This window comes from Salvelinus fontinalis, chromosome 19, assembly GCF_029448725.1.
Source record: "Salvelinus fontinalis isolate EN_2023a chromosome 19, ASM2944872v1, whole genome shotgun sequence".
Taxonomy (NCBI): Eukaryota; Metazoa; Chordata; class Actinopteri; order Salmoniformes; family Salmonidae; genus Salvelinus; species Salvelinus fontinalis.
In genome coordinates, this window is record NC_074683.1 from 9,216,479 (window position 1) to 9,243,215 (window position 26,737).

Genomic DNA, 26,737 nt, shown 5'->3' on the forward strand with positions numbered 1-26,737 from the left:
TCCTGCCAGCTGAGTGCTCACCCGCTTTGGAGGGGCTCCAGGAGTGAGTGGCGCCGAACCGTGAGGTGGAGAGGACAGGCTGATGATACGCTGCGATGACAACAGGGTGACGTGCTGAAGAAGGAATCCTCTCTGGGGACGTGTGTCTAAGCCTCAGTAGGAGCAGAGAGGACTCAGTGTCCCCTTTCTAAAGGAGGCTCATCGGGCAGTCAGTGGCTGCGTCCCAAAATGGATTCCCATTCCCTATTTAGTGTAGCGCACAAGATAGGGAATAGGGTGCCATTTGAGACGCAGCCAGTGTGTATTTTCTAAAGAAGGCTCATCTCGTCTGCTCAAAGGGCTTATTTACGCTAGCCTTTCCAAAGCCGGCTCCGGCCAACCGGACTTTCAGGCACAACCAAACAAGGCACAAATTGTTGGGAAATATACTTTCCCCTGTCCTCTCTCTACATCCAAAGATGATAGATGTAAATGTAAGTCAACGGGGTTCCAGGTTTAGAAAGTCTTAAATGGGTTCAAGTACAGCCTGGCACTGAGACAAGTTTGATCGCCTTGGCTTTAGGCAAGACAGGTGAAGGCTGGGCTGCTTTTTGTCACAGTGCCGAATATTCATGTCTCACAGACTTTTCCGTAATTACTGGAAAATCATGTGCTTGCATAAACATATTTTCCAGTTTATAGTGTGAAGAAGTAAAGTGTATACATTAAATGAGCCATTCGTTTCTCTTTCAAGCTTCTGGAAGCATTGCTGTGGAAATTTGGAAGGAAAAAAGGGTAAAAGTAACGTGAAACTATGAATAAGACAAGGTGGTGAGATGGATCTTAGTTTGAGAAGCATGACTCATGGGCCTTGCATTTTGTGTGTAACCGATCTAGCTTGGTGCAGCAGTACTCCCTGAAGTCACACCAGTTTGTGCCACTTTAAAAAGGCCCGACTAACTAGACTGCCTGTAATGAAAGGGCTATGATCAGGGTACGTGTAGCTAGTTTGCCCTGTTATAGAATGTCCTTTGAAAGTCTTATGTGTCAGTTGGACTGAGCTCAGTAAGGCTGCCACAGTTTTGAGGCCAGTTTCTGGTGGGAGTCAATTGGGCAGAGATTTCACATTGTTGATCTTCAAAGGGGCAGCAGGCCCTGTAATAACTTTGAACAATGTAGTTTATGTTCTTCGACAGAAGAAAGGGAAGTAAATAATTGGAGGTTGTCATGGCAACTCCGACAGTTAAATTTGTGGAAATCAGGCCTGAAAAGTCTGAACAAGAATCCTATAAATGATATTCCCCCGTGAATCTCTGCGGCTTCTTGACATCCCTCCGTGCACCTATTTAACTTTTTATTAAAATAAAGCTGTTTTGTAGGGCATACCTAAGTTTAATATAGGCATTGTTCAAGGTAAAGGCCATTAAAAAGTCCGAGCCTTTTCAGTTAAATGTTTTCTCATTATTACAAGGGCTTGCTTGGACTTAATGGACACTCCAAACAAATGTCCTTTTTCCTGAAAGTGTTTTTTTCTCTGCCTGGGCACCATTCAAAAGGCATTCACTCATTATTATTTCAAAGGCAGGTGGGTGGAAAGTCAGCATAAGGGTTTCCTGTTGAAAATGTTCTCCTAATGTTATTCCCATGTATGAATCACGCTTAGATTGGCTCCTTATCCTAGATGCATACTTATATTCTCACATGGCGTCGGAGAAGAAGAAGGAAGATGTTTTACGTGTCCCCAACCGATTGTGTTTTTTTGTTTGTTTATTTGCGTTGTTTGTAACTTATCTTTTTACTTATTTTGTACATAATGTTGCCGCTACCGTCTCTTATGACCGAAAATAACTTCTGGACATCAGGACTGCGATTACTCACCACTTTTTTTCCTTTAACGAGTCTGACGAGGCGAACGATATACTGCTTTCTCGGGAACTGGCCCAGATCCCTGTGATTTACGTGAAGAGGAGGTTGGAGGAAAAGGGGCCAGAGGGCGGGCTTCCTTCTGAGAATTCATAAACGATCAAATAAACCCCCACTTCCTTCCATTCTGCTAGCAAATGTGCAATCTTTGAGAATAAAATAGATGACCTACGCAACAAATTAAACTACCAACAGGACATTGAAAACTGTGATATCTTATGCTTCACGGAGTCGTGGCTGAACGACGACACTATTAACATACAGCTGGCTGGTATACGCTGCACCGGCAGGACTGAACAGCAGCGTCTGGTAAGACAAGGGGCGGTGGACTATGTATTTTTGTAAATAACAGCTGTTGCACGATATCTAAGGAAGTCTCGAGCTATTGCTCGCCTGAGGTAGAGTATTTCATGATCAGCTGTAGACCAATTATCTACCGAGAGAGTTTTCATCTGTATTTTTCTTAGCTGTTTACATACCACCAGCATTGAATGAGCTGTTTTCCGCCATAAGCAAACAAGAAAACGCTCACCCAGAGGTAGCGCTCAGAGTAGCCGGGGACTTTAATGCAGGGAAACTTAAATACGTTTTACCAAATTTCTATCAGTATGTTAAAATGGGCAACCAGAGGGGGAAAAAAACTTAGGACCACCTTTATTCCACACACAGAGACGCATACAAAGCTCTCCCTCGCCCTCCATTTGGCAAATCTGACCATAATTCTATCCGCCTGATTCCTGCTTACAAGCAAAAATTAAAGCAGGAAGCACCAGTGACGAGATCAATAAAAAAGTGCTCAGATAACGCAGATGCTAAGCTACAGGACTGTTTTGCTAGCACAGACTAGAATATGTTCCGGGATTCCTCCGATGGCATTGAGGAGTACACCACATCAGTCATTGGCTTCATCAATAAGTGCATTGATGATGTCATCCCCACAGTGACCGTATGTACATACCCAAACCAGAAGCCATGGATTAAAGGCAACATCCGCACTGAGCTAAAGGCTAGAGCTGCTGCTTTCAAAGAGCGGGACTCTAACCCGGAAGCTTATAAGAAATCCCGCTATGCCCTCTGACGAACCATCAAACAGGCAAAGTGTCAATACAGGACTAAGATCAAATCGTACTACACCGCCTCTGACACTCGTCGGATGTGGCAGGGCTTGCAAACCATTGCAGACTACAAAGGGAAGCACAGCCGAGAGCTGCCCAGTGACACAAGCCTACAACAACCTTTAAACAGGTGTCTTCACTGACATTTTCAACCTGTCTGAGTCTGTAATACCAACATGTTTTAAGCAGACCACCATAGTGCCTGTGTCCAAGAACACTAAATTAACTTGCCTAAATGACTACCGACCCGTAGCACTCACGTCTGTAGCCATGAAGTGCTTTGAAAGGCTGGTCATGGCTCACATCAACACCATTATCCCAGAAACCCTAGAACCACTCCAATTTGCATACCGCCCCAACAGATCCACAGATGATGCAATCTCTATTGCACTCCACACTGCCCTTTCCCACCTGGACAAAAGAATGAGAATGCTATTAATTGACTACAACTCAGCATTCAACACCATAGTGCCCTCAAAGATCATCAATAAACTAAGGACACTGGGACTAAACACCTCCCTCTGCAACTGGATCCTGGACTTCCTGATGGGCCACCCCCAGGTGGTAAGGGTAGGTGACAACACATCCCCCACACTGATCCTCAACACAGGGGCCTCTCAGTTGTGCCTGCTCAGTCCCCTCCTGTACTCCATGTTCACTCATGACTGCATGGTCAGGCACGACTCCAACACCATCATTAAGTTTGCCGATGGCGAGACAGCCTATAGGGAGGTCAGAGACCTGGCTGTGTGGTGCCAGGACAACAACCACTCCCTCAACGTGATCAAGACAAAGGAGATGATTGTGGACTACAGGAAAAAGAGGACCAAGCACGCCCCCATTCTCATCTACGGGGCTGCAGTGGAGCAGGTTGAGAGCTTCAAGTTCCTTGGTGTCTCATCACCAACAAACTAACATGGTCCAAGCACACCAAGACAATTGTGAACAGGGCATAACAAAACCTATTCCCCCTCAGGAGACTGAAAAGATTTGGCATGGGTCCTCAGATCCTCAAAAGGTTCTACAGCTGCACCATCGAGAGCATCCTGACTGGTTGCATCACTGCCCCTCCTCTTTTACACCACTGCTACTCTCTGTTGTTATCATCTATGTATATTCACTTTAATAACTCTACCTACATGTACATACTACCTCAACTAACCAGTGCCCCCGCACATTGACTCTATATCGGTACCACCCTGTATATAGTCTCGCTATTGTTATTTTACTGCTGCTCTTGAATTACTTGTTACTTTTATTTCTTATTCTTATCCATATTTTTTTTTAAACTACATTGTTGGTTAGGGGCTCGTAAGTAAGCATTTCACTGTAAGATCTACACCTGTTGTATTCGGCGCATGTGACTAATACAATTTGATTTGATTTGACATTCTAACATGTTGCAGAAGGGTATACCATATATCAATAGCATTGGATGATACAAATAACATCCTTAATAATGTGTGCATAAACTTGTTTTGGATTGACTAGTAAACATCCTCTAGTGTTGACGGATGAGGAAGATCTACTTCACTACTTATTTTGGACAGAAACAGATGACCGTAGTAATAACCCTGTGCCCTAAGCACACCATTTGGAGGGACTCCCTCTCAGGCTAGACAAGCAAACACTCCCCTCCACCCCACCCCACCCCCATCCACTCCCATCAGCCCGCCACTGGCCCTCGGTGAGCACGCCTCGGTCACATGACTGCTAATGACTGACTGTTTTGCTGTTGACCCCATTCACTGCTGCACAAACAGATGTCTTATCTCGCTGCCAAATTTTGGTCCCTGCATTTTAAGAGCCGCTCCACACGCACAGGAAGGCTTTCTTCTCTCTAATTTCTCTCAGATGATGACGGAGTTAGGAGTTAGCCGGGGCTTATACTAAGAGAACTCCTATTCGGGATGACTCACGGGTAAACCATGTGGAAATTATCCGACACTCAACCCCTTCCTTTGATCCATTGACTATATTACTAGTCAAATTCCCTGTGGAATACAGGTTGCGTGTTGACTATTCCCTACTTCCTATGTTTTAACACATAATGTAGGCAGCCTGCTATCTGAATGGATCTACGTGGCCTATTCGATATTACATCTCTAAAGCCCATTTAATTGGATGAACGCTTCACCATTACCATTTAGATAAGGCAGTCTTTTTGCGCTTGAATATAACTAGTGTGGGTGTGTGTTGTTTGGTTTTGATTATCCTTGTGGGTACCAGAAGTCCTCACAAAGATAGCAAAACAAGGAAAATTTGGACAAGTGGGGACATTTCGCCGGGTCCCTACAAGGAAAAAGGTTTTTCTTTAGGCTTAGGGGTTAGGTTTAGGGTTAGAATTAGGGTTAGGGGTTATGTTTAGGGTTAGGTTTAGTTTTAGGATTAGGGTTAGGGTTTTAGGCTTAAGGTAGGTTTAGGGTTAAGGGTTAAGGAAATTAGGATTTTGAATGGGACATTTTTGGGGGGTCCCCACAAGGATAGTAAAACAAAGGTGTGTTTGTGTGGTGAACAGGGAGGAGTGTTGCTGACCCATCTTTCCATTCCAGAGAGCTCTTTAGAGTTATTAGAGCAGCACACACACACACACACTCTGAGCCGTGGTGCTACTGAGTGCTGAAACACACTCCTCTCTTCGCCTAGCCATCGATCTCACCCTTACCTCCTCACCAACCCCTCTGATTCAACACATGTCCTGGGTGCGGCTATGCTCTGCTGTTCTTTTCTGTGTGGGGCCAATTCATTGTTCCTAATAGTTGGACGTTGTTTTTTCTGTCAGCGTATTACTTTAGTGTCAGGCTGGCTCTGAATACAGCAGGACGCTGATGAATATTAATGGTGAGCGGCTGCTCCCCGGGTACCCGTAACTGTGTCTTATGTTTCTGCTGATGCTATTGAAATACAGGAAGAAATCAGCTGATGTGGGTCTCATCCAACCGTGGGGTGCATGCAAATCACTACTCATCACTATTCATGGTGACCCTTTATTAGCTAAAAACCCACGCAGACAAAGACAGCAAAGCGGGAGAAAGACATCATGGCCAGGGTTAACCCAATCACGGTAGTCAGATGGATCTCAGAGGGTGTATTCAAAATGGCACCCTATTCCCTAGCTTCTTTTAGATACACCAGTAAATACACCAGCGTTGCAAAAAAAAAAAAACGGAACAGTCCACGGGAAGCCAGAAGTTAAATCAAATTCAATTTCAACTTACTGTGCCAGTGGGTTGGACTGCTGGTCCTTAACACAGGGGGAATTTAAGAAAAACTATCTCAAGGAGTGGTCACCAATGCAATCTCCAAGACATTCCTCATCGAACACCAAACATTTCTGTAAAGAACTCAACGATAAAGCCTTTCGCGCTGTCGGAGGTATGTGCACTTGATTCTGCAGCCATAGATAAGACAAAAGTGTTCCCATTTTGAACCATTTCATATGTCTGAAGGTAGAACTCCACTTACAAGGCAGGCCCAGAGAGCAAATCACGTGCAACTATATAAAGGCCTGCCGCTGGCCAATCAGATAGCTCAGATCACCGTGTCTGCACAGTTTCCTCGAGCCATAGACTGTAAAAAGAAACGTTGAACGCACAACGGAGTTGATGCTGTAAGACTTCCAAACTTGTAAAACCACGACTACAGAGAGACAACTAATACAGAAAAGAGCTGCTGTTTTTATGAGTAAGTGCACGTTTAAATTGTTATTCAGCACTGCCCAAACTTTGTTCAACATTTTTATAAGCCATAAAATGCCTTCTCCCTACTTCCATTTACGCTATAACCAGCACTGCAGCTGCAATGAATAAGTACAGCAGAGTGTTCTGATAAGCTTGCATTGTTATTATTAGCGGATTGTGTCTTTTAATATTGAGGCATATTTTACTTTTTCTGGTCATAAGAGTAACAACATGAATTGGTGCATGATGCAAAGATTATGCTGTTCGACTTGAGTTTCACCATCACCTGGAAGACTGTGTCCCCGTTTCTCAGCGGAGGGAGGGAGAGCGGAGGGACGGTGAGTCGGATGAGAGACAGCCTCGCCGCTGCTCCCTCCCTACCCTCAGACTGACCTTCAGATGCAGGCTATCAGTCCAGTAAAAAAAAATCGAATCACTATGCTCAGTCAGCTATGCCTCACAAGTAATCCAACAAATGATCAATTACCAGTGTGATTATATACCACATTTAAAAAATATATATAATTTCAAAATGGTCTGAGAACAACAACATTGGCAGGGAAATTCAAGCATATGCAGTGATAATGTATTGGGCCTACAGCCTACTGCACAACCCTCATTGCTACAGAACTGTTTTTAATTGGTTAATGTTGCATAGGCTTAATACGTTTTTAAAAAAGTCATGTTTAAAAAAATAAAATCTGAGCGATTGATCTCGGCATGCACTTTGAGTCAGAAAGTGATCTTGACTCAGAAAAGGTTGGTGACCACTGCTCTAAAGGAAAGTATTATTAAACAGACTTTCTAAATGTGGGTCTGTTGTAGACCCACTTCCTCTCTGCTTACCATGTCAAAAATAAGTCACCCACAAGTTATTCCTTGTTTGTGCACATACAGTATGGCACACGTACAGGATTGAGGTAAGCAGAGAGAAATGGAACGTCTATTTATGAATAATAATAATAACTTCTGGCTTCCCACAATAGCGTGCAAGGCTAGTGTAAATACACCAGCGTTGCTAAAAGCAGCTACCTATTTCCTCTACAGCGCACTACTTTTTGAGCCCTGTGGGCCCTGGTCAAAAGTAGTGCGCTAAAAGCAATAGGGTGCAATTTGGGACTCAGACAGGGAGAAGGAATTATTCATGGGATATGACTGTGTAAGCAGTTCTGGTGATCTCTGGATAAACTACGTTGAAACAGAATCCAATACCTGCCGTGCCTGAAACTGAAATGAATGCCAATAAAGAGATTGAGTTGGAATGTTGAGATGTTGGTGTTTTTCCAGGTGTGTCATGGTGGTCATTAACACCTTTAATGTTTCCTGTCTTTTATCACCGCGCAGCAACAAGAACAAGACCCCACCAACCTGTATATCTCCAACCTGCCGCTGTCGATGGACGAGCAGGAGCTGGAAAACATGCTGAAACCATTTGGCCAAGTCATCTCTACCCGGATACTGAGGGACTCCAATGGAGCCAGTAGAGGAGTGGGCTTTGCAAGGTCAGCCTCTGGCATACTGTGCTCAAAACTAACTTTTTCTATTCTATTCTAAATGACAACATACTGTAGTTGTAAAATTAACAGGAGTCACAACCCAACATTCCTGAATAACTTTTTTTATCCACATTACAGAAATTGATAGCGTGAGTTTGTGCTATTATGCCAACTCCTTGTCACTCCTTGTTATGCAAATGTATGTTGGGCTTGGCAAGGCCAGCAAGGGAGTTTACAAGTGCACAAACAGATCTGAGATCAGGCTTAACATTTATATCACAACATCAAAATTCCCAACAATACATGGCTTCCCACTGGGCATAGACGTCAATTCAATTTATATTCTACGTTGGTTTGATGTAATTTCATTGAAATGACGTGGAAACACGTTGATTCAACCAGTGTGTGCCCATTGGGTTGATTATAGCGGCAGCACATTCGTTTGCAATAAAGTGTTATTGTATTTCCACTTATTTTAATTCAGTTTTTCACAAGAGAGATTGAGTGAACACAGTGCGGTTAGCTGTTGATCCTAGGGGACGACAAAGGTTTAATGCAAGGGCTCCGGTGGCGCGCGCGAGAGAGAGAGAACACGAGAGAAAGAGAGAAAGGGAGAGAGCATGCATTCTGTTGAAAAGGGCGTAATTATAGTGTAAATGGGTGCCTCCTTCTTTCAAGCTCGCATAACAGGAGACAAGACTTATCTAAAAGGGTTTGATTCACAAATTAGCAACACTATTTATGGATCATAGGAATGTCTGTCTATGAGAGGCCGTGTTGTCAAGGCCCTGCCTACATGCATGTTCCCCCAGATCCAGACCAAATATATCTTTACTATATCAAATATATGAATATATATTAACCTCAAGTGCACTCTGAGACCTGCCAACCAAGATAAAAGTCCAGTATATTGAGCGTTAAAATAAACCAAATTTTAGTGAAAGCCTGCATTTGTATTCACTCTTAAACATAAAGCACTCTAGGATGCCACCATGTGATTCTGCAGTATTTATCATGGATTTGATTTAACTTCATTTAACCTGCATATTTCAGGATGGAGTCGACAGATAAATGTGATGCAGTTATCGCTCACTTCAACGGGAAGTTTATTAAGACACCACCTGGAGTTCCTGGTAAGAGACCGATTTCTACAAATCGGTTATTTTCGCTCTTTGAGCAGCAGCACTGCACTCAAGGGTTCGCTCTTTCATTAAATAGCTTCAAATTACAGTAAATGATGGATTGCCTGTTGGTTCATTGGGGTGAGAACCAATACATTGAGTGGTCAGGCAGCGAGGGGTCAAGCAACTGATAATACTGGGTATGTGTGTGGTGATGGCCCCCATAGACCCAACATTATAAGGCCCCCATAGACCCAGCACTAAGAGGCAGAGTGCAGAGCTGCCTTGTGTGGCCAGAGAGCTGCCTGCCTTCTTTCCCACTCTAAGCTATTTAATTGGATTATTTGACTCAAATAGTGTCCTCTGGCCCTGCTGCCTTTAGGAGAGGACGGGGATTACAGGGCCACAGCTGCCAAATGTGATGTCTGTGTTTCCCCAGCCAGGCGTCTTAAAGCCCACTCCCAAGCTCAGCAAGAGCTGGCCGCCTGATTGACAGTACAGTAAGCAATGCAGACAGCACCGTGCATACTACGGTAGCGTTTGTGAAGCCCCTCTCTCTCTCCCTTTGTTCCCTTTCTCTCTCTCTTTCTCGCTCGCTCTCCAGCGCCACCGGAGCCCTTGCTGTGCAAGTTTGCTGACGGCGGGCAGAAAAAGAGGCAAAGCCAGAATAAATTTGTGCAAAACAGCCGCGCGTGGGCTAGAGACGGCGATGCTAGACTGGTGAGTGCTGCTGCCCTTTCCTTTCAGCGTGCATTTTGGATGGAGTGTGAATTACTGTACATGGAGGAGCACATCTATCGCGGGCATTCTGGCTCCAGTTTTAATGAACATGCGTGAAGGTTAAATCTTATACCAAAAACGTACAGATTTAAATACAGTAGTTAGTCCACAGGTGTCAAGGGGAGATGTGGTTGTGTGTGTAGGTTGCCTCAGGGTATGGGTTAGCTCCTCTCATTAGGTTAGCTCGTCTCATTTTAGCTCTTGTTATTTTGTATGTCCCCAGGCTGGAATGACCCTCACATACGACCCCACCACAGCTGCTATGCAAAATGGGTAAGAAGAGCCACTGCAACAAATTCATAGTGTTCCTATTATCTTGTAGGACTTTATAAACAGTTGAATTTCCTTCTACAGATTTTATGTGTCGCCGTACAGCATCGGAAACAGGATGATCGCTCAAACGTCCATGTCTCCATATATCTCACCTCTCTCCACGTACCAGGTTGGCATCTACCTCATTCAATTTCAATGGATAGATGGGTTTGCATGACTTTGAATAGCGTTACTATTATATACACCCATAATACACATTTTCTGTAACTGACCAGGTATTTATGAACCTTTTATGCCACTTATCTTGGGAGTGTTCTCCTTGGAGGATTGTGGTTCGGGATGTGAGGTCACTATGGCCTTTCTCAGAGCTATGTTTTTGTGTGTGTGTGTGTGTGTGTGTGTGTGTGTGTGTGTGTGTGTGTGTGTGTGTGTGTGTGTGTGTGTGTGTGTGTGTGTGTGTGTGTGTGTGTGTGTGTGTGTGTGTGTGTGTGTGTGTGTGTGTGTGAGGTCAGTGCAAGGGAGCCCGTGCAAATAGTCCAGGTAGCCATTTGATTAACTGTTGAGCAGTCTTATGGCTTGGGGGTAGAAGCTGTTCAGGAGCCTTTTGGTCCCATACTTGACGCTCCGGCACTGCTTGCCGTGCTGTAGCAGAGAGAAAGGTCTATGGCTTGGGTGGCTAGGGTCTTTAGACAATTTTCCGGGCCTTTCTCTGACACGGCCTAGTATAGAGCACTGCGTCCCAAATGGCACCCTGTGCTCTATATAGTGCACTATTTTGGACTCAGGGCTCTGGTCAAACTTAGTGCGCCACATTGGGAATAGGGTGCCATTTGGGACGCATTCCTGTAGTGCTGAGCCAAACACAGAGGCGTGTGAGCTCCTGAAATAGCTCTCTCCCAGTGCCTGCCCTGTGCTAGTATATTTACAGAGTGTATGTGTGATGTTCCAGGTACAGAATCCCTCCTGGGTTACTCACCAGCCCTACATCATGCAGCACCCAGTAAGACCAAATACACTACCTTTCACTCGCCATCCTTTACTCTACTGCCTCTTTCCTCACATCATCTCCAGTCCTTTTCTTTCCTCCCTCACTTTGGAATGTCATGTTTCTCCTCTCCTTTTTTCCTTTCCATCTTATCTCTTCTGTTCTTTCTTACTCTGGTCAGATGCATAAATCAGCTGTTCCCTTCGCTTTGTGTTGTTTCGATAAGAGGAGAAACAGGGATGTGAAAAGGGACATGGGGGGTGATGATGCCACACATACAGTACAGTGTGTGACTGGGCTCTCTGGGATTTACTGGCACTACAGTGTTGACAAAAATACTAGCACCAGGATGCCTGGCTCCCTTGGTGTTGCTCACCACACGACAAGTTGGAAACACTTCAAACAACTTGTGTTTGATGACTGATTCCATTTGTATTTCCTAACAGATGGTTGGGAGCTGAGTAAGTATTGCTCTGTAATAAAGTATTTCTCGTTTTTACAAGGAAATAGCGGTTCCCAATGGATGTTTTTACAAATACTCCTCCCCATGTGCCTCTAGCCTTTTCAGTGTTAATCAGCCAGGATTGTCAGTGTCTGTGTTCCATTTGGCACCCAATTCCTTATAAAGTGCCCTACTTTTGACCAGAGGAATATGGGCCCTGGTCAAATGTAGTCCACTGTACATGGAATAAGTTGCCATTTGCGATGCATCCAGTGACTTCTAAAGCCAGTATGGCCAGCTACCTTGTAATGTGGATACAGGATATGAAGTCCGACACACTGAGCTCAGTTGATCTCCCTCTTGGTCTGAAACCCAACACAGGGCAAGCCCTGGTGGAACGATAAATTATTCATGAAGGAACGGGATTTCATCTAGGTATTACTGCAACGCTCTCCAGCCTCCACCTGTTTGCCCTGACTAGTGCCAATAGACTGAACAGGATCCCAAATGGCACCCTGTTCCCTTTATAGTGTACTACTTTTGACCAGGTTCCCTTCGGGCTCGTCAAAAGTAGTGCACTACATAGGAAATGGGGTGCCATTTAGGACACAGTCAATCTGTCCTTCTTTCTCTCTTCCCCTTTCTCTTACTCCTGTTTCTATCATTTAGATATTTTGGGTAGTAACCGTGGGTTTGTATTGCATTTACTTGTTATAAGTACAAATAAATATAGGATCTATGGATGTCTGTATGCCTCTGCTACCCTCTGCTGCTCTGCTCTCATCCTCACACTCTCTGTCCCAGGGAGCGGTGATATCGCCCTCTATGGACCATACTATGTCACTACAGCCTACATCCATGATGAGCCCTCTCACTCAGCAGATGAGTCACCTCTCCATGGGCAGCACAGGAACGGTAAGAGGGGAGTGGTCAAGGGGTCAAATAGGTCAACACTGGGTTCATGTGTTACATAATTAGAGCAAGGGCCATACCGTATGTATCTCAGAGTAGGTGTGCTGATTTAGGATTAGTTTGGGATAATAGATCAGGAATAAGAATACATGGACCTGATCCTAGACCAGTGCTCCTATTCTCAGACACTTGATAGATAAGGCCCCAGAAGTACATTTGATGTTGGGATCTGTATTTTTTATCGTCTTGAAGTAGAATTATAGATGTATTTATAGTTACACTGTTCTTTCCTTCTTTGCAGTATATGGCTGCAAACTCTATGCAAGGAGCCTATATTCCCCAGTATGCACACATGCAGACGGCAAATGTTCCAGTGGAGGTTTGTGATTAACTTACTATTTATAAAGTACCTGAGGTATAAGATTATAGCTATAAGATTTTAGCTCTACGTACTACTTGGGTGTTAAAAGACACTAGGTAAGAGAGGTCATTCACATAGATAACTATTGATGTATTTATAGATGATAAACTGCTGCTGAGCTTTATCCAGTCTTAATTTTCCTTCCAGGACAACAGTCAGCAACAACAGATGGAGTCATCCGGTGATCATTCTCCTTATACCTACCAACAAACCAAGTAACACGGAGGTACAGTCGGTGTCTTATATTGTGAATGGGCTGCGATACAAATGGCACCTTATTCGCTATATATAGTGCCCTAATGCACATAGTCCTCTGGTCAGAATTCTACAGAAGTGGTGCAAATTGCAGTTCCACCCCTCAAAAATCAATTTTTTAAAAACAGTTAGGTCTTCAAACTTAAGACATTTATTTATGATGATATGATGATATGTTCATGATATGTTCTAATTCAATCCAAGGCAATAACAAACATATTTTTTCAATGAATGTAGTACCAAGTCATTGTTTATACCACTATTTATATTAAGAGGTGGCTGTCCCAAACCCTGACTATAAAGTAATTTAGGATTTTCTTATATTTTTCACACTATTATTTGAATAGAACCTATTGAGTTGTTCTATTATTACATTGAAAGATGCTGATCTAATTAGTCGTTTTGTTTATTTTTAAACATATATGTCCCACCTTTTAATGTCACTACCAAAACACACACATTCAAATACTGTGGAATGAATGTGCCTTAAGCCACACCCCTACAAATATCAACAAGTGATGGGATTGCACATCATGGCCACATGATGAGTAGTCTGTCTGCAAAGATTATGGAGAAAATGTGTGAGCAAGTTGGTAAATCTGCATGTATTTTTAAGAATTGTCACTACCGAATATCTAATATATCAAGTATGGTTTTGGTTTGCTGGGATGTACATCTGTCCAAATGAAAGATAGCCAGCCATATGTTACCTATGGGGATTCTTTAAAGTCCAAAGTCAGCCAAACCAAAATGGTCACAACCAAAACATTTAAGTCACACAAAACAATTGACACTATAGAGATATATAGAGGTCTCATCTTTGTATCTGTGCCATTTATGTGACAGCACGGGCAGCGCCATTGAGGTTATCTCCATGTATAGTTGCATGTGCCATGCCCTACCAACTGAGCTGAGGACTACCATATGGGTAGTGGACAAGTGCACACTTCAGGAAAAAGTATAGAGTGTTGAGAGGCATAGTCAGCAGTGGGCTCCAACTCTCCAAGAGCCCAAACATTGATATCTATTTGGCCAAGACATAGACTTCTCTAATGTGCTATACTGTACCGTACAGTGTTCCCCCAGGATTTTTTTCAGCAGCGGTGGCAAAGTTAGCGTAGGGACCCTCATAGAGGAGTTTTAAAGTAACTACTCAGTGTTTCCAGATTTCTATCAAGTACTACCTATAATATCAAGTATGACCTATAACTAGTTTTCCTTACAGAAAAGTGTAATTACGTTTGTTAAAAGGCCTAGTGTTGTCACGATACCAGAATTTTGACTTTGATACCGATACCAGGTTAAGTATCACGATACTCGATACCATCATAATACAATACATCTTTTGAGTTCAACGTCATGACATATGGAATTTCTTACATCAACATTTTTCAGAGACATCCATGTATGTATTAATGCATCAATTATACAATGATACAGTCAATTTGACTTTGTTTTTACCAATCTAACTACACAACAACATAATGGTAATCGTTTATTTGAATGGTAAACCTCTATTGATAAACTGGGTAAATCAAGATGTAGCTTAGGCCTGTTTACAATACAGATGCTTGCATGTTCAATAGGAGTGTGTGCATGCGTTGAGTTATTGAGCCTGTTTGCATGGGGCTACAGATTAAAAACAATCTGTTTCCCTTCCATGTGGGATTTGTTGTATTGTACTGATCAATAACATTGGCATAGAAGTAGTAGGTTTTTTAATATTATTATTAATTTTATTAAAGTGTGCACTGTTTCTTTAACCACTAATGACATCATACACAAGGCAAGAGGATGGGAGGTCCGTCGGTTCGATGAGGCAATAGATCATCTTTGGGAGAGGTGAGAGAGAGACTGATTAAAGTTTTGGTGGCAATCAGCTTTAAAATCAACATATTTTGCGTTATGGTTTGCATATTATCACAAACAAAGTAAGTTACTAGGGTAGTGAATTGATGTTAGCTTCAGCTGTAAGCTAGCGATGAAAGTTAGACTAGAGAGCCCACGCCTAACGATCCCCCGCCCACTTCACTTCCCTCCATTGAAAATAAATGGAGCTCGGTTGTTTCATCGCTCCAACGTGTCATGTGGACTGCACTGTAGGTGGACCAGGCAAGGTGCGGTATAAGGGGAACATCGGCTGCGCTGATAGATAGACTTAATCCGTGAGACACTGACAGAAGTACCGAAAGTAACAACAATTCTAGTAACGGACCGTTTTTCATGTTCTAGTATTGAAAAAGTCCCAAGGTTTCGGTATACCATGCAACACTAATAAACATAAATTACGCCAACAACAGAGTGGTGTTGGCATATATATGGGATCAATATCACGCCAAATGTATTTACAAATGTAAATCACCAATCCACAAATGTAAATCCCTATCCACAAACGAACACCTTTTGATTTGTATTTGTAAATCGATATATTGCATTAGAATTGTTTTATAACTGCATATATGCAGGTAATTTCTAAGGGCTTTAAGTAAAATGACTGCCATAAAGATTTGCGCATAGGAAAGATATGAGCAAACATGACAGATATGGCAAACCTGCAACTCCATATTTGGAAGCTCAAAGGTAACCTGATTTTTGCCAGTGATTTGACAACAAGAAAAATATAAAGTTCTCACGCATAGAAAACAAGATTTTGTATACGTAGAAAAAAAGTTATCACGCTAGAAATACATTTCTCACTCGTAGAAAGCGATTTATATTAATAGAAAAAAGGTTTGTACCCATAGAAAGCGATTTCTATAAATCGCTGGCAGCATTTAGTTCGGCCATGCCTGCCTTTCAAGGCTGCAGAAATTATAGTATGGTAACCATAATATGTTAACCATGTGTAACCATAGTATGTCCAACGTAAATAATTGAAACCCTAGCCCTACATTACACAACCCGTGCATCACCCAAATAGTTGAATTAGCTGGCCAGTGTGATAGCACCACTAAATGTGAAGGATATGTCATACATTGTAAGTGATTATAATCCATCTGCTGTCTCATGTTGCACAGACGATGAACATTAGGGAGACATAAGTATTCCTGAGGCCTCTAACCGTTTCCCCAGGAGAAGCAGGTAGAAGGGAGGTGTAGGATATGGGATCAGACTTGGTAACAGAATTGCTTCTGTCCCTCTCCTCGCACCAACATGGGCTTGAAATAGGGACCCTCTGCACTCATCGACAACATCGACACTCCTCGAAGCATCGTTACCAGTCGCTCCACAACTACTTCCAAGTTCTCAGAGCGAGTGACGTCACCGAGGGAAACGCTATTAGCGTGCACGGTCAACTAGCTAGCCATTTCACACCGGTTACACTCACCCTCTTTGACCTCCTTCTTTTCCGCAGCAACCGATGATCCGGGTCAACAGCATCAATCAACTTTTACGATCAACTTTTTTTCTACGACTACAAATCGCTTTCTTCGCGTGATAACTTTTTGTCTTTATGGCAGTCATTTTACTTAAGGCTCTTGGAAATGACCTGCATATCTGCAGTTGTAAAAAAAATATATAATGCAATATATCGATGTACAAATACAAATCAATAGGTGTATGTTTGTGGATAGAGATTTACATTTGTGGAAAGTGATTTACATTTGTAAATTGGTGATTTCAATTGGTGGATTGGTGATTTACATTTGTGGAAAGTGTTTTACATTTGTAGAAAGTGACATTTTGTGAATTGGTGATTTACATTTGTGAATACATTTGGCATGATATTGATCCCATACATATACCAGTCATTAAAAATATTAACGCAAGTACATTGCTGATTGGCCAGCTCATCCTCCTCCAGACCGCTGATTGGCCAGCTCATCCTTCTGAGGAGTATCAGATCATACTCTGAGGAAATAGCAAGCAATTTTTAAAGTTTGAGGTGGGGTTTTTGAAGTGTTTTTTTTCTTTCTACAATTTATGCTTTGGCCTCAAATACAAGTATTGGACAAGTCAACAACATTGTTATGAGTTAACACAATATAAACTTTTAAAAGTGAGATTTTCACTGGGCAGTTACATTAAAGCTAATTTCCTGTAATTCTACACATTTATAGAGTTTTTAAAAACTACTCATACTCAAAACCATGAAAATGAATAACCCATGGAGGCCAAGATGCAAATACTAGTACAATTAATTTAATCCATGCGCAAAAGAATACAAAAAGTGACAGTGCAGGATGCTAATAAAACATTGTAATTCGCAGTTATAAAGCTTCTTTCCTGCAGTTCTACACATTTTGCCATGGCTTATGTCGTGTTCTTATGCTATCAAATATTAGAACAAAATCAGTGTGGGCCCCATGCCATGACATTTCTGGAATTAAATAGATTTTCTTCTCTCACCCATCTACACACAATACCCCATAATGACAAAGTGAAAACGTGTTTTTAGACATTTTTGCAAATTTATTGAAAATGAAATACAGAAATATATAATTTACAGTTGAAGTCAGACGTTTATATACACCTTAGCCAAATACATTTAAACTCAGGTTTTTTTGTACAATTCCTGACATTTAATCCTAGTAAAAATTCCCAGTCTTAGGTCAGTTAGGATCAGCACTTTATTTTAAGAATGTGAAATATCAGAATAATAGTAGAGAGAATGATTTATTTCACCTTTTATTTCTTTCATCACATTCCCAGTGGGTCAGAAGTTTACATACACTGAATTAGTATTTGATAGCGTTGCCTTTAAATTGTTTAACTTGGGTAAAATGTCTCGGGAAGCCTTCCACAAGCTTCCCACAAAAAGTTTGGTGAATTTTGGCCCATTCCTTCTGACAGAGCAGGTTTGTAGGCCTCCTTGCTCGCATACACTTTTTCAGTTCTGCCCACAAATTTTCAATGGGATTGAGGTCAGGGCTTTGTGATGGCCACTCCAATACCTTGACTTTGTTGTCCTTAAGCCATTTTGCCACAACTTTGGAAATATGCTTGGGGTCATTGTCCATTTGGAAACCCATTTGCGACCAAGCTTTAACTTTCTCGCTGATGTCTTGAGATGTTGCTTCAATATATCCACATAATTTTCTTCCCTCATGATGCCTTCTATTTTGTGAAGTGCACCAGTCCCTCCTCCAGCAAAGCACCCCCACAACATGATGCTGCCACCCCCGTGCTTCACGGTTGGGATGGTGTTCTTCGGCTTGCAAGCCTCCCCCTTTTTCCTCCAAAAAAGGTCATTATGGCCAAACAGTTCTATTTTTGTTTCTTCAGACCAGAGGACATTTCTCCAAAAACCACAATCTTTGCCCTCATGTGCAGTTGCAAACCATAGTCTGGCTTTTTTATGGCGGTTTTGGAGCAGTGGCTTCTTCCTTGCTGAGCGGCATTTCAGGTTATGCCGATATAGGACTTGTTTTACTGTGGATATAGATACTTTTGTACCTGTTTCTTCCAACATCTTCGCAAGGTCATTTGCTGTTCTGGGATTGATTTGTACTTTTCTCACCAAAGTGAGTTCATCTCTAGGAGACAGAACGTGTCTCCTTCCTGAGCGGTATGACGGCTGCGTGGTCCCATGGTGTTTATACTTGCGTACTATTGTTTGTACAGATGAACGTGGTACCTTCAGGCTTTGGAAATTGCTCCCAAGGATGAACCACCATTTTTTTCCTGAGGTCTTGGCTAATTTGTTTGGATTTTCCCATGATGTCAAGAGTTTGAAGGTAGGCCTTGAAATACATCCACAGGTACACCTCCAATTGACTCAAATGATGTCAATCAGAAGCTTCTAAAGCCATGACATAATTTTCGAGAATTTTCCAAGCTGTTTAACGGCACAGTCAACTTAGTGTATGTAAACTTCTGACATCATTCTTTTTAAAATTCTTTAAGCTGTGTCAAGTTGGTTGTTGATCTTTGCCAGACAGCCATTTTCAAGTCTTGCAATAGATTTTCAAGCTGATTTAAGTCAACTGTAACTACTGTAGTCCACTTGGGAACATTCATTGTCGTCTTGGTAAGTAAATCCAGTGTATATTTGGCCTTGTGTTTTAGGTTATTGTCCTGCTGAAAGGTGAATTTGTCTCCCAGTGTCTGGTGGAAAGCAGACTAAACCAGGTTTTCCTCTAGTATTTTGCCTGTGCTTAGCTCTATTCCGTTTCCTTTTATCCTAAAAAAAGCCCTAGTCATTGCTGTTGACAAGCATACCGATAACATGATGCAGCAACCACCATGCTTGAAAATATGAAGAGTGGTACTCAGTGATATGTTGTGTTGGATTTGCCCCAAACATTACGCTTTGTATTTAGGACACAATGTCAATTGCTTTGACACATTTTTTGTAGTTTTACTTTATTGCCTTATTGCAAACAAGATGCATGTTTTGGAATATTTTTTTTCTGTACAGGCTTCCTTCTATTCACTCCGTCATTTAGGTTAGTATTGTGGAGTAACTAAAATGTTGTTGATGCATCCTCAGTTTTCTCCTATCACAGCCGTTAAACTCTTTAACTGTTTTAAAGTCACCATTGGCCTCATTGTGAAATCCCTGAGCGGTTTCCTTCTACTCCGGCAACTGAGTAGGAAGGACGCCTGTATCTTTGTAGTGACTGGGGGTATTGTTACACCGTCCAAAGTTGAATTAATAACTTCTCCATGCTCAAAGGGATATTCAATGTCTGCTTTTTTATTTGTACCCATTTACCAATAGGTGCCGTCCTTTGTGAGGCATTGGAAAACCTCCCTGGTCCTGTGGGTGAATTTGTGTTTAAAATTCACTGCTCAACTAAGGGAACTTACAGATAAGTGTATGCGTGGGGTACAGAGACGAGGTAGTCATTCAAAAAGCATGTTAAACACTATTATTGCAAACAGAGTCCATGCAATTTATTATGTGACTTGTTAAGCAAATACATGTTTACTCCTGAACTTATTTAGGCTTGCCATAACAAATGGGTTGAATAATTATTTTCTCAAGACATTTCAGCTTTTCATTTTTAATAATTTAACAATTTAACAATTGTAACAATTTCTAAAAACATAATTCTAATTTGGCATCACGGGGTATTGTGTGTAGGCCAGTGACACAAAATCTCAATTGAATCAATTTTAAATTCAGGCTGTAACACAACATAATGTGGAAAAAGTCAAGGGATGTGAATACTTTCTGAATGCACTTTACTGGCACAATAGACATAATAGTAATAATGGTAGAGAGGGTTACTGTAAATAAACACTTGCACTTACGTTTTTTTTTTTAAACAAAGTCATTCCGTCTATCCTTCCGGGTAAAGACATCAGTGACTGAGCTGTAAAACTCTTCCCTGTTGGCCATCAGTTTTAGAAGTCTAAATGGAGATGATGGCAAGGGTTGAGAGTCGTCCTGGATCGGTCCGGTTTCCACTCTGTCTTTATCCGTTTCAGCGCAGAAAATTACTTTTGTGGCTGGTATAGTGAGGACCAGTTGCAGTAACTTTGTCGCCTTTGTCCAGGTGATTTGTCTACCATTTGTGGACTGTACAATCCAACAAAATCAGCCTTAAATCTAACAAAATTAAGTTCACCAAAGTGGTCAAACCTGGCTCTCATCTGAACATTGATATTGTCCAGTGTGTTGTTGTAGATTCGCCCCCTCTCTACTCTGATTGGCAGTTTACTATGAGTTTCGCTTTTTGCCAGACACAGTTCATTGCATTTCTGTTTGAATTTCTCATAGAAACGATCAAAGTCTTGTCGCTGGCGTTCCGGTGCTTTCATTGTGTCGCTGATGAGGGTACGGCAGAAACCCATATCCATCACTTTGTTCTGCAGAACATGGAAAAGCGCGTCAGTTTCATTGAAAATTCCATCATAGGCCATGAGCAAAAAGGAAAACTGTGGCTCCTGAGTGGTGCAGCGGTCTAAGGCACTGCATCTCAGTGCTAGAGGTGTCACTACAGACCTTGGTTTGATTCCAGGCTGTATCACAACCGGCTGTGATTGGGAGTCCCATAGGGCGGAGCACAATTGGCCCAACGTCGTCTGGTTTAGAATTTGGCCGGAGTAGGCCATCATTGTAAATACACATTTGTTCTTAACTGACTTGCCTAGTTAAATAAAAAAAATAGGGTTGCTAACGGTTCGATTTTTCCCAGCAAAGGGTTAAGGCATGTAATATTTCCACATAGTTGCCCCTGGTCCTGTTTGATGAGCTGGCATTCTCATCATTACCACAAAATGCCAACTCGGCAGCATGTAACATTAATTAGCTAAATCTTTCAAAATCTCCTTCAGCTTTGCATTGTGCATGCTGATGTTCAATCTCTGTTGTTCATTGCCAGATCTATCCGTGAGCTGCCAAATGTCTTAAAAGCTATCTGGCTTTGGATATGAGACACAGATTTCTCGTGCTTCTTGAGTGCTGTAGACAAGTTGTTCTAGTCGCAGTATCCGGCTCTTGTCCACACGCTGTCACTGGTGGAGAACAGCAAGCGGGGGAAGCGGAGTCCACTGCTAGCAGCGCAGCCACAGAGCCAGTCTTTCCGGGCCTTGATACCACTCAGATTGAAATAATCGTGTTATTTTCTGTCCCTTCCTTTGATGTAGGTTTCTAAACCCAGGTGTTGTTCTTCCCTCCCTTATCACACCCTGTTTTGCTAGAAAACTGTTTCAGAGGCAATATGTTAGCCATCCTGATCAGCTTACTTTAGCTAGCAGTAAAACGAACGTAACCGCCAAAAGGCGGCAGATGACATGTGACGTCCATAGGCAGGAGCGAGCTCTTCCTATCCTCCTGCCTATCCTCCAGCCCGTCCTCCTGCCTATCCTCCAGCCCATCCTCCTGCCTATCCTCCAGCCCGTCCTCCTGCCCATCCTCCTGCCTATCCTCCTGCCTATCCTCCTGCCTATCCTCCTGCCCATCCTCCTGCCCATCCTCCAGCCTATCCTCCAGCCTATCCTCCTGCCTATCCTCCAGCCTATCCCATTACATTTTTCACTCCAGTACGTATGCACATTTATTATTTGAGTGCAATGAAAATGAATGGGAGATATTGACACATGGAAGGCAGCAAAGCGCTCTGCCTGCTTTTCGGTGTCCGTTAGCTGGGAGTATAAGGTAGAAACACGCACGGTATGTCAATGCCTTGCATTGAGTTTGGAGTTTGAAGGGCGGGAGAAAGGCACAAGGCAAGGCTGCTTTTCCTCTGGCCACCTTGCACATTTTGTAGTAGATCACCGCAAATTTGGGAGGTACTAGTTCAGAAATCCATTTTATCGTGAAGAAAAAACATGAAGAGAACAAAATTATTACTGATAATATTTATATTAATTCATTTTTCATGACAGTTGTTTTTTAATTCGTTTTCACAAGGTAGGCACTGCCTACCCTCCCAACCCTGACCGCACGTCACTACTCTACTATACTGTACCCTACTCTACTGTACCGCACTGTACTCGAGTTTACTCTACTTGAGTCTCTTATAATTGATGAAAGGGCCCATGGACTCTCAGATCTAGTGGTCTTGAGACCATTAAAGACAACATAAATTCGGTCTTTAACTTGTCATGGACTCAGCTCACTAGGTCTGTGTCTGGACCTTCGGACCAGTGTCCTGGTATAAATCTTGGTCGTGGCTCCTGGATATTACCTTAGTCTTTGGTTTACAAACCATACGATCACCCAGTTGACTACTTTTAAATGGTGGAAACAGTCCATGGCAATGTCTATACTAAAACGAGTCTTCCATTTATTTTTATGATTGAAACTTGACACTGAAATGCCAGTTATCTTGCCAAAATAAAGATAGGTAAAGTGATAATTTAAACATCTAACGATATCATTGATTAGATATACAAGTAATAAAGTCATTCAATTAATCAGCAAGTTTCAGATTCATACAATCAACATTGAACATTTTACAGAGAATAATAGAGATTATATTTCTCTAAATTCAATGTAAAGGTTTAGAAAATCAGGTAAAAAAATCAGGTTTTTACTATTTTTGTTAATTTGTTATGCAAGTTCAATCTCTAAAATGTATCTGTAATTGAAGGTTAATCAAAATTATCACTACTGTGCATGGTTTTCCCTTTATTGAAACTTTGTCACTATGGTTCGGTAGTGACAAATGTAATGGGGTGGTAAGGAACTCAGGTAAAATATTATATATTATTATTTAAATATGTGAGGAGTATATATTTCTACCTGGCATATGTTGTAAGACATCTGTGCTGAAAGTTTGGGAAAAATAGCATACAAACGCGATTTTTTTTCCCAAACCCCAATTTGCACCACTTCTATAGAATGACCCATGTATATGGTTCCATTTTGGACAGAGCCATAGAAGGAGCCAATGCCCCCAGCCTGTATGGTTGTGGGTAGATGTTTCATATGATAGAAAGACACTTGTTACCGGAGTTTAACTCATCTGATTGTCTTGGTTGTGTCCTCTCAGGTGTGGTAGGAGCCCAGAAGAAAGAGTTGTAATGACAGCTGAAACAATCATGGCTTCCTCTGATGATGGATTGTGCGTTAAGGATTTATCCCAATTTTGCACAGGTTCCGCAATGATTTCCTTTTGTTTGTGATAAGAAAAACAAGTGAGACTGTTTTGTTATAAGTTCCATGAGGTGCAAATAAGTGATTAATTTCATCAAAGGATACTATAATTCTCAAAAAAAGAATTTAAAAAAAATAGTTGTATTTTACTAAAGAAAGAATGTTTATTTTCTACCAAGGATTGTCACATGGATGCAAGAACCTGTAGCGGATCATGTGACTTGTTGTTTAAGGTGCATGATAGTAAAGATGTCGTTTGTTAATATTGTTTATGATTTAAATTTTTGTCTTTCTCTTATTTTGTACTGAAATAGATTTTTCTGAAGATTTATTAGCCAGACACCTTGAAAATGATGTTTTGTGCTTGCTGTGTGAGTGTTGCTATGGTGAAGTGTTCAGTGTTTTTTCTTGTAAAGTGATTTATCTTAGTGGTCTAGATTGATCTTTCTGTCTCATACAATTTGCCTTAAAAATTTCCGTACAGTAGCTGTATAGGCAACCTCCGAGGCTAGAAATGAGCAAGAAATGTTAAGAGCTATTGCCTTGTAAATCAGCTAAATAGGGCTTTTCCTTTGAGTATAGCTTATAAAATCTGCTGTGTTTAGAAATGTAGGATCTTAATTTGATCACCCTGTTGCCAGAGAACTTTCCTGCAATGCAGGACATTTTAAACTTGTGGCGTATTTGAGGTTTCAAAAGGCTTCTGAAGTGTGTAATTTCCATTTTGTAATTTCCCTTATGAAAATTATATTAACCACTACAAAAATGGCCATTCATTATAATCCACATAATAATTCACATTTCCTATTGCTGCTGGATTATTTTCCTGCTGTAGCAAACTGGCTCAAATAAAGATCCTACATCTGTATGTGTTTTGCTTTTCCCCTCTAAAAATGAATCTAAAGTAGAAGTATTTGAAAGAAATGTTTAGAGTGAAACAACCCTCTGAATCTGATGATGATTTTGAATAGGATGTCATGTTTGTATTATCTGAGGGCCTTAAAGGTCTTTGGTTGTTGAATGTGGTAGATATCCTGCTGAATGATCACATTTTGAATTTTGCCTTTCAATTACTTGGTGTTGTAGATTAGCCTGAAATGAACTTATTGGGGTGGGGATGGAATAAGGGAGGGCGTGGTTGTGTCTTTTTTGGGAGATGTTGTCAGCTTGGCAGGATGTTTCTTTTTCACTTTCAGTTGAAATGCAAACAGGCAAACTTGGATATATTATTGTGCAAAAAAACGATCAAAGCTTTCACGTACATGGAGTTTGAGTTGGGGAAAAATGGAGATTAAAATGTCGATTTTATTGTACCTAGCTCTTTGATAGGAAACAAACAAGCTTGGCACTTCCAATTATAGTTTACTTCACCAAAGAACTGAGCTAGTAAATTGAGGAAAGTGTCATTTCTCTCTCACAAGGATGTAATTGACTTTTTGCCAGACTAGATTGCAGTTTGGAAAATGTGCCTTTTTTTGTACATTTACTTTCAGTTTTCATACGTTTTATGAAAGTATGGACACAAACAAGCTTGAAGGACGATTTGGATCCAACAAATGCCACACGCTGATTTCATCACTACAGAAAAATGGAAAATGCGGTGTTAGAAATACAAAGAAGGCAGTTTGAAACTATGAAATTACAAAAAAAATCTTACAATAATCTGTTTTGATATTGTGCAACAGATAATGTTATTGCTAAAAGTTTGATTATTTTTTATCACAGTAGATTTGAACAGGCTTTATGATTGAGTTGTCTTCCAGAAGCCCGTGTTCTGGCCTGATGGTCGGACAGACTGACCAGTTATCTACCTCAGAGTTTCGTTTCTCCTCTGTATTGGGCCGGGTTAGCAGGTCCAGCCTGCCCTTCCAGACCAAATGCCATGCTCAGGAGCTGGCCATATACACTTGTTTTCTTTCAGGTTTTTTTTAATACTTTTTGATTTTCTTCACAAAAAAATAAGAAAAATGATGATATATTATTATAATCATTTTGAGGACAATTGTGCGTTGAGCGTATTTTAGTTGTGTTCGGACATTAAGTTTCATAGTTTCAAAAGTAGAACTGCTGCTTTCATCACAAGACATACCAGAGGCTAATAAAAGTGGTTGAAGACAAACAAAAGCTAAAGCTGAAAGTGGTATTTCCTGGATCTGTGACATCTCCTGAGAACATCATTGTTGCTTTGTCAGTCCAGACAGACTTGCAGCAGCATTTCCTCTGCAGTCAGCTTGAGTTGAGTTACTAAAGTAAAGGGCCACTGTGACTATACTTGAGATTTCTGTGTAATGCCTGAGAGTGATAACTAATTCTGTCGAGTGCTTGTGAGGGTTATGCTGCTAGTAATGTCTGAACCAAGTGCCATACTGCGTCTGAGTCAAGGGTTTGGAAAGGTTCATAAAGAAAGAAAAATGCTAATTTAATCAACCATCATGTTAAAAAGTCATTAAGTTATATTGAAAAGTAATAATTTATGAAGAAAGAAGTTTTGTACAGATCGTTTGAAGAAATAAAAGATTTTCATAGAGATATCTATATGAGAGTTAATTTTTTATTTTGTTTTACATGTGCCACACATTTCCCCGTGGTAACATATGTCCAGTTTAAGGAAACCATCCTCTGTGTTTTTGTTTTATATTGTTTGTTAAAGCCAAAAATATTTTCAGTAGATTGTTACTTAAGCTTTATTTCTGTTCATTTCTTTTAATTTTTTTTAAATAAAAACTTAAATTGGACTTGTTCTGTGTTCTGTTGGTGTGGGAGGGAAGAGATCTCATTATATTGATATCTGGCTGTAAACAAACCCTCAGAGCTGAGCCAGTTGCAGATGAAGAGCTTGTTCATTTCCATCCCAGCAACATGA

The 26,737-nt window shown here is 41.3% G+C and overlaps 1 protein-coding gene across 5 annotated transcripts in view; it reads left to right on the plus strand.

Moving 5' to 3' along the window:
• The window catches only part of LOC129816325 (RNA-binding motif, single-stranded-interacting protein 1-like), a 74,247-nt gene extending 47,638 nt beyond the window's left edge, over positions 1 to 26,609 (plus strand). For 3 of the 5 annotated variants that reach the window (XM_055870657.1, XM_055870658.1, XM_055870659.1), the window contains exons 5-14: positions 8,042 to 8,199; positions 9,247 to 9,326; positions 9,919 to 10,034; positions 10,318 to 10,367; positions 10,449 to 10,536; positions 11,317 to 11,367; positions 12,599 to 12,709; positions 13,008 to 13,085; positions 13,275 to 13,353; positions 23,771 to 26,609. In XM_055870657.1, the coding sequence (XP_055726632.1) occupies positions 8,042 to 8,199; positions 9,247 to 9,326; positions 9,919 to 10,034; positions 10,318 to 10,367; positions 10,449 to 10,536; positions 11,317 to 11,367; positions 12,599 to 12,709; positions 13,008 to 13,085; positions 13,275 to 13,346 (804 nt within the window). In that variant the 3' untranslated portion in view covers positions 13,347 to 13,353; positions 23,771 to 26,609. The remainder of the gene's footprint in view (positions 1 to 8,041; positions 8,200 to 9,246; positions 9,327 to 9,918; positions 10,035 to 10,317; positions 10,368 to 10,448; positions 10,537 to 11,316; positions 11,368 to 12,598; positions 12,710 to 13,007; positions 13,086 to 13,274; positions 13,354 to 23,770) is intronic. The other 2 variants (XM_055870660.1, XM_055870661.1) reach the window with 1 other exon arrangement.
• The last annotated feature ends 128 nt before the right edge of the window (positions 26,610 to 26,737 follow it).